The 8,509-nt window shown below is 44.1% G+C and overlaps 1 protein-coding gene and 1 long non-coding RNA gene across 2 annotated transcripts; one reads left to right on the forward strand and one right to left on the reverse strand.

Moving 5' to 3' along the window:
* The first annotated feature begins 1,450 nt into the window (after positions 1-1,450).
* Positions 1,451-2,719, forward strand: LOC149846259 (uncharacterized). Its single transcript, XR_016430509.1, has 2 exons — positions 1,451-1,722; positions 2,301-2,719. It is a non-coding gene; the product is annotated as an uncharacterized LOC149846259 (long non-coding RNA).
* Positions 2,720-3,741: 1,022 nt separating this feature from the next.
* On the reverse strand, positions 3,742-8,252 carry LOC149846260 (uncharacterized). Its single transcript, XM_089997908.1, has 2 exons — positions 7,761-8,252; positions 3,742-4,434 (listed from the first exon to the last, which is right to left on the reverse strand). The coding sequence occupies exons 1-2, from the start codon at positions 8,209-8,211 to the stop codon at positions 3,863-3,865; spliced, it is 1,023 nt and encodes a 340-aa protein (XP_089854034.1). The 5' UTR covers positions 8,212-8,252; the 3' UTR covers positions 3,742-3,862.
* Between the last annotated feature and the right edge of the window lie 257 nt (positions 8,253-8,509).

Genomic DNA, 8,509 nt, shown 5'->3' on the forward strand with positions numbered 1-8,509 from the left:
TAGCATAGACATTTTAATTATTTCAACTTAATTAGATCTTATTGCCCCTTGTGCGACTTTACCCTACCTTAGGATGTCGTGCAACTGCGTACGCCTACGCGTGAGGATAATATGAGGGTTGAGCCGCAGAGCACGATCGAGACCTGTTGCGTAAATCTGCAAGAGTGCGAAACATTTAATTAAGCTAATCTAATTAATGGTGCGATGAGGACATGGGTAGGTTTAGGCGACAGGGACGAGCCACTGCCGAAAACAGCAAGGCGGCAGGGGCCCTCGGCTCCTTCCGACAGAACAATAAAATAGCAGGGGCTTCGGCCCCTGCCTGACGAGGAAGCGAAGGGCAGGGGCCTCTGCCCCTGCCAAACAAGGTCACGCATGGTAGGGGCATCGGCCCCTACCTGACAAAACAGCTGACAGGGGCCTCGGCCCCTGCCTCACGAAGGTAACAAGTGGCAGGGACACTGGTCCCTGCGTGCCAGCTCAGAATGGCAGGGGTTTCGGCCCCTGCCAGACAGAATAATGAAGGGCAGGGGTATCGACCCCTACCCCGCAGAACAGAGAACGGCAGGGGCCTCGGCCCCCTTGCCTGAAGAACATGATATGGCAGGGGCCTTGGCCCCTGCCTGACAAAAATAGGGAATGGCAGGGGCCCCAACCCCTGCCTGACGAATCAGGGGACAGCAAGGGCCTCGGCCCCTGCCTGCAGAACCAACAAATGGCAGGGGCTTCGACCCCTGCCTGACAAAACCACGGAGCCGCAGGGGTGACAAGCCCCCTGCGTGCCGAGAAACAAGAGGCAGCAGGGGGGGATATCCCCTGCCCTCCCAGAAGCCAAGAGGCGGCAGGGGCGAGCCCCTGCCAGCCCAGCAAAACAAAGGGCGACAGGGGCATCGCCCCTGCCAGCCGGAAAAACAGGAAACGGCAGGGGCATTGCCCCTGCTCACCGGAGATTGTGAGGCGGCAGGGGCTAACCCCTGCCAGAGAGAGAGCTCGGGACGGGGGTGACAGGGGGCAACCGACCTCCCGTCGGTTTCCCTATCACCCACAGGGGTGAGGAGGAGAAGGTGGAGGCTGCATACCTGGAAGGAGAGGAGGCGAGGTGGCTGGCGGTCGGCGGCGTGCGCAGGGAAGGAGGAGGCGTCGGTCGGGGTTGCCGGCGAGGTTGTCGCCTGCAGGGAACGAGAAGGGGGGCGGGGCATCGTTCCTCCCCTCCCGCAATGCTCTTAAAGAGCTCAGGGAGGGGCGACAAAAGGGGAAACCCCGATGGGTTTCCCTATCGGGCCGAAGGCGCGGTGGGGGGGCGGCGCTCGGAAAGAGGATTTAAAATCCTCTTCCTGCGTCGGGTTATCTTAAAACCCTATCGCAGGCGGGCCCGGGTCGGGTCCGGACCCGATCCGGCCCGGGTCCGATAAAATAAATTTTTTTTTTTTATGAAAAACGTGGGTTTTACATTCATCAAATCCAAATTGCTATGCAAAGGTGTGCTGATATCATCTTCATTGCTGCTTTGAGTTCATGTTTGCTTGTGCAGGTGATGATGGTTGCTGGAGATCATAGAGTTGGTATCTTTTCAAAGGAACATATTGATGTTGGCGAGTTGTTCTATGATTACCGTTATGAACCTGACCGTGCACCTGATTGGGCACGGAAACCTGAAAGTTCCAATTCAAAGAAAGATGATGCCCTTGCTTCTCATGGACGTGCAAAAAAGGTTGCCTAATGGTGAGTGAATTTATTTACTGTTAAACAAGTTTTACCATGAACAAATGGAAGAAAAGACCATGATGAACAGAGAGAGAGAGAGAGAGAGAGAGAGAGAGAGAGAGAGAGAGAGAGAGAGAGAGAGATGTTAGGTGAACTGTGCTGCTCACAGCTGGCTTTCTTAGAGAACATTTCAGCTCGTCGAGTGAGCTCAAAGAGCCGATCTCGGACAGTGGCTGTTTGGCTGGGCTTGACTGGTCTAGGCTTGTTCAGATGTGCATAACTAATATTTATACATCCTCTAAAATGACCTTTTAGATCAAATGGTTGGACGACATGCTTGTATCCAACAGCTTAAGGGTTTCATTCCCAGTATGGACCTTATAAAAAAAAATTATTTAAACGAGATAGCTCAGGTTTGGCTCAGCTTGCCAGAGCCAGACGAGCATACGGCTGTAATCAAGCTGAGTGTGAACAGCCCCCTGTTTGGTTCATTTACCAGCCCTCAGAGAGAGAGAGAGAGAGAGAGAGAGAGAGAGTTATCCACTAACAATATTATTGGCTACTTACCGTCATTTGTATTTTACTTTCTCACCCAGATATGCTATAAGATGGTTGAAGTTGTTCCAAGCATGGACCATTCACTCGGAACCAGCAATCCTTAACTCTTGAGTTCGCATTGGAATCAGCAGAATTAATATGCAAGTATGGTGTTGGCGATTACCAACGATCGTTTTATCGTTGTTATATTTTCCACAACAGTGGCAAATATTTAATAGGTAAAGGCTAATTTTTTATCTACTTAAACATAGAAGGGGTTAATGAAGAAAAAAATCAGGTGTTGTATATAGACACGATGCTACGGGCATATTAGGGTCATAGGAACTAGAAGGGGACAATTAGGAAATATTTGCAACACGTAAGTGTATATTAACAATCACACAGCCCATTTGCAGAGACACATTACATATTGTATCAGGTGGATAATATGATGATATTTCTTGTATTATTTAGTTTCCTCTGTGATGCCATCGGCAAAACCCTGGATCTATAATTAGGGGCATCTGTGGGTGTCCACTAACAACTTTCTGTTAGTTGGTCAACATTGCTGCTGCTGAGATGAAGGGGGTGGTCCTATAATTGCCTTTGAAGTCACAAGCACAAGCGCAAATTGGTTTTCTGCTGTTTTTTTTTTATAAATATTTACATGGAGAAATCGCTCCAGGATCAAAGACCTAGCTCTGCTGCCTCTGCCTGCCATACTTACGGTCACTGACCTGACAGCGTAAAACTCTGTTTGCCTGTTGCTATTCTTTTGCTTGTTCCCAACACGACCTACTCCATGATGTAAAAGCACAGCTTACAAATCTCGATGCTTTGAGCTCTGCGTTATTGAAATTTCCGAAGTTCATAGTGCAAACCCCGTGTAATGTGTTTGGACCCCGGAGAGGGGGAGGGATGATCAGGTGCAATGTGATTGCACACTTTTAGCGTGTCGCTGCACCTGATCGCCATCCATCATCTTGGGCCCAACTGACAGACCCTATCCCCAAGATGGAGGGTGATCAGGTGCATCTGCACACTAAAAGTGTGCAATCACATTGCACCTGGTCTTCTCAGGGGGCATGCTCCCCAGCTGCACGGAGTTGGCCTTGGGCCAGTACACCCTCAGAAGAGGGTAACACACTGGCACCCTTCCCACTGCCTTCCCCATAGATTAGCACTTTCCATGTGGATGCCCCTTTAGTGGGAAAAATGCTTTCCCGACCTCTTATGAGGCCGTTTGTTCACCTCTTCTGAGAAAGAGGTCCGAAAGAGGGCCTCTTTCAGAAGAGGCTGAATCAAATGCCCCTTAGGGTGTGTTTGAATACCTCTGCATAGAGACACGTAACATATGTAGTACATGCACAGGTTAAATCCAGCATGATCAGATTTCCTATTCGGAGTGCATTTTTGTCATGTAATGAAGGAAAAAAAAATGAAACAATTGAAAGAAATTCATCACTGAGGGGAATATATAACTTGGTTCTAAACCATGCTTCAAAGTTTCCAGATTCCATTGAGATTAACACGAGGCATTTGGATGTAGCCCATGAAGCTAGATATTCATAAGAATGCCCAACCAGTTATCAGAACAGCAATAAAAGATCACTTCTTCAACCTACAACCAACCGGATGTAGAGTTGACAGGCACAAACACAGCCTCTGTGATGACATGCTTCCTCCTCCCCAGGCCCATTCCAAGGATATGACTGACATAAGCCTTTCCATCCTTTACTGTGGCCGACGTTGCAATCCGATGCATCGGCCCGATGTACCTTCCGATAACTCTGGCAGTTTTCCAGCCATCCAAGCTCTCAACCAGTCGACCAGACGGATTTCCTGCAACCACCAACTGGCTTGGAGACAGTAGCTCCATGCCATCTCCCTTGGCCAGTGACCCTTGAACAAGCTCAACCTTACTAACCAACTCCTTGTCTACATCAACCTTAAAAAGGTTGCCACTAGAGGTGTGTATCACTAGCAAAAATCTATCAGGGTGGTAAACAATGCCATTGAGCCCAACAAAGTTGAGGTACCATCCCTTGCTCTCAGTGAAGAGATCACTCTTTATGGTTGATACCAATTCACCATTGACTGCAACCTTCCATATTTTATTGCCCTTTGCATCAGTAACATAAGCATTTCCATCACCATCTGAGACAACATCATCAGCCAGCGTCTTCTCATCATCTGTCAACCAATAATTAATGATAATTAATGAATCTGACACTAACAGATTCACAAATGGATATAAGTTAACCATTTTTTTTTATTTAATGAGCACTCTACATAATGATAAGAGCAGTGCACCATCGATCATGAGTGGAGACTGTTAGGTATTTGGGAGTCATTTTTTACTACTATAACCGAAATGATACAAGGATCCTTCAGATCCAAGTGCCTTCTAACTCAAAGGAGAAAGAAGAAAAATAAGGGAAGGGGATTTGGTCCCAGTTTTCCTCTAACATTGTTTAATATTTTGTATTGTTTAATGAAATGTGTCATCTGATGGTAAAAAGTTGTCGATTCACAAACGATTTGATTCTTAGGTATTTTTAAGAAACTGATTCACCTCTAGTGAACCAATTTTAACAACACTGGAAAAAAACTGTGTTTTCCACAGGCCCTTAACACACAGCACCACAAGTATATTTTGGTTGGTACTGAAATTGGGTCTCTAGTGGTTGGAGACAACAAATTCCTCTGAGAAAATATAAGTAAACAAGCTTCTACTTGAGCTTTCAAAAATAAAGGTCTATGAACAACCATTTGATCTATGTCGAAGTTTGCATTGAATCCCTTACAAACTTGGTGAACAGATTCAATGCAAACTTCCACAAGTAAATGAATAAGCTGCTTATCCACTAAAATAGATCTACCCTCTACTCCTCTTGTGTACGGTTGTCCTTTGTTAACTCTCTCATAAATAAGAGACTTGGGATTTCCGATCCATCAAGGGACTTGGTAAAGGGCATTTTTTAGGACATCAATGCTAAAGCAGATTTTCCTTCACATAATTTCCCAAGGTGGAGAGTTCCATAAAACCTACGATTCTCTTTAAGAAAAAGACTAAATTCTTCATTTAATTATCCAAACATACCACGTTCTGGATGAAAAGAGTGGTGATAGGGATGATTGGAGAAAATGATCAAAGGTCAAGGGCACGTTTAGAAGTGAAAAAGATGTAAGAAAAGTGATGAAAATGAAAAATAAGTGTGAGGAATGCTTTCAGGAAAATTTTGGCAGCCCTCTCTCCATTTCATCACCATGACTACCCACTGCCACCATCTTCACCACCACCATCCATCCATCCATCTCACCTACCTCTAAAAAAATTGCCCTCTCCACTATTTTTCACCATCCATATCACCATCACCACTACCACCCACTATTACCCATCTCCCAAAAAAGCATCCTCCTCACCATCCATGACCGCAATCTATTACCACCCACCATCACCCTCACCCATCTCCTGAAAAATGGTGCAAAAAAAACTCTACCACCACCATCACCATCATCCATCTCATCACCATCACCCACCTCCCAAAAAACTGTACCGGAGAAAGTCTTACCACCACCTCTTACTCTTTCATTTTTTAAAGATTTTCTATTTTATTTTTCTCATAATACCCAAATAAGTTAAAATTTTTTATTTTAAAAAATATATCATATCAAAAGTTTTCATGCACAAAAGTTTTTTTCTACAAGAGTTTTTCTTGCTTCCAAACATGCCCTAAGGCACATTTAAAAAAAAATAATAGGAAAAGAGAAAGTCAAAAAAGAAAAAAATACCTTTTACAACCGTTTCAAATGAGAGGACATTTTTGAAAAAAGAAATTTTTTTTCACATCAACCTGAATAGGGGTAGATGAATTTTTCTTATAAAAAATTCTTTTGCAATAGACCAATTCACCGGCAACACATCACATTCCATAGGTTGGCATAATAACAATTTTCTCCGTCTTTGTCTTCCTCCCGCCCACCATCATCTCTAAGTCTCTCTCTCTTTCTCTCATTTTTTCACTTTATTTTCTCATGCTATACAAACAAGCCAAAAATTTTCATTTAAAAATGTTATAATCCAGAACTTTTCGTAGGCAATTTTTTTTTTCTATCAGATTTTTTTGCTTTCAAACGTGCCCTAACTGCAGTCACAGAATTTACATAAAAGACATAGCTATCCTGCTATTCTTGGTAAAAGTATCAGTTCCTTTATAGGTAGAAAAAGGATAGATCAAAAGTAACTTTATTTTTCCCACCTGCCTTCTGTGACAGTTAATCATTTGGCTTTTTCAAATTCAAATTCACTGGGGCCACCCTGTACCTGTACCTGTACCCTTCAAAGTTCAAAGATCTTGGGCATCTAAATGTGGAACAAAGTGACAACAGCTAAGAGACAACTTGGCCACGTGCAGGCTTGACATTGGAACTGAATTGCCCTGGTTCCTTAAAATCTACCTTTTTTATTTTTAAAAATATAGGCCTTGTTTAAGGTGCTACAACGGGTAGGGTATGGTTTGGACTCAGGTATAACCAAACTTGGACCAGATTTTTGGGTATGGTATAGAGTTCATAATTGAGTTTAATCGGGTCCATTATAAAAAAACATACCCGGATCATACCCGATAAAACCATATTTTTTAATTATTCTTATATTAAAAATTTATGGGTCTTAATTGAAACTTGGGTCGGGTTCGGGTCTGATATAAAATTTCACAAACTATACCCAGGTCCATATATTAATCGGACCTTTGGGTCTAAACCTGGGTCTTATTATTTATCTATAGGGTTTGGGTCGGGTCGGGTGGTCCCTACCTGTTGATACCCCCGAATGACAGGTTATGTCCAGCGTGGTCCAATGCAGTTTTTCTATGTAATAAAAGAAAAAAAAAACACAAACTGACAAGTCCAAGGGTTTGTCTGTAGAAAAAAAATTGAAGCCATGAAAGACCCCTTGCCTAATACAGTTACATGCAAGACTTAGCCTGATCAAGTCAGGATTATTGGTTTCTCATGCAAGTCCATTTGCTAGGAATCGACACTTGAATCATTTTTTCCAACTAAAAAGATGTTATTGAAAAAAAAATTGGGATGTTGATTTTCAAAACTTAAAAAAACAACTATTCATGTATGGTGTGATAAAAAAAACTACCCATGTATGGTAATTAGACAGTTCAAGAATCAGTTTCTACGAAATCAAACATGCAGAATATATTTATATAGTCATATTTCAGAAACTATTTCTGTATAACGGTGAAAAAGTGTTTTACTTCCTCAGCTTCCATCCAAAAAGAAAAAGTCTTTTACTGTGTTAGTATCACGATAAAAAAAGACAACTTTAAAATAGGCGATATTTTGAAAATTTTGCATTTTTGATATATTATCGGCATTTGAAAGCATAGCGATTTTTAAAAGACACCGGCGATATTTGCGACCATCTCACTTCATTAAAAACCGAAAACTTTCTTCAAAAAGTAAAACTCTTTCTCTCTCTCTCTCTCTCTCTCTACACTAACCTGGGCCGCTCAACTGGGTGAGAAAAAGCAGTTGCCACGTGTCGAGATCGTAGGCTGCTACTCCACCGAATCGACCACCCCAAACGTCCGCGATGGCGATGAGGAGGCGGTTCCTCAGGCGGTCAATGTGGAGGCCGAGGAAGGCGCGGCCGGAGAGTTGCGGGGGAGCGGAGACGACGGTCTCCTCCTCCAGCACTGGCGGTGGGGCGCCGGAGATGCCGCCGTCCGGCGCCGGAATCTGGCCGATCCCACCCTCGAAGAAGGAGACGATGAAGCGGCGGCCGACGGCGTCCCACTTGCCGCACTCCCTCAACCAGCCCTTGCTGTGGTAACTGAAGTGGCGAGGGGATGCTGATGTGGAGTGCTCCAGGCCGATGATGAACGCCAGAGGGACGGCTGAGATCAGGAGGAGAAGGATCACAAAGGATCTCCGCAAGTTGAGGAGTGCCATCTAACCCTTCGCACCTCTCGCTCTAAAACTGTAGAGAGAGAGAGAGATGGGGTGGGGGTTGCAGAAGAGGTCCAAGTTAAAGAGAGAGAGAGAGCCAAAAGAAGGAAAGGAAAGGGGCCCCCTCCGATCTTTGAGCTTACCAAACGTGCCTAGTTTGGTTCAACCTTAAATGACTTTTCCTCCTGAGAACTATTTTCTATTTTGGTATAAGATACGTGCTAGTCTTGACTCTTGTGAGTCGTGAATATGACAGTGGGAATCTCATGCTGATATCTTCATTAATCTATATAATATGTTA

The sequence above is a fragment of the Nuphar pumila genome, chromosome 2 (genome assembly GCF_984573655.1).
Source record: "Nuphar pumila chromosome 2, dmNupPumi1.hap1.1, whole genome shotgun sequence".
In the NCBI taxonomy this organism is placed as follows: domain Eukaryota; kingdom Viridiplantae; phylum Streptophyta; class Magnoliopsida; order Nymphaeales; family Nymphaeaceae; genus Nuphar; species Nuphar pumila.

Coding starts and splice junctions, on each gene's coding strand:
- LOC149846260 (XM_089997908.1), bottom strand. CDS start 8,211: ATGGCACTCCTCAACTTGCGGAGATCCTTTGTGATCCTTCTCCTCCTG. Junction 4,435..7,760: donor CACCCAGTTGAGCGGCCCAG/GTTAGTGTAGAG, acceptor ATTGGTTGACAG/ATGATGAGAAGACGCTGGCT.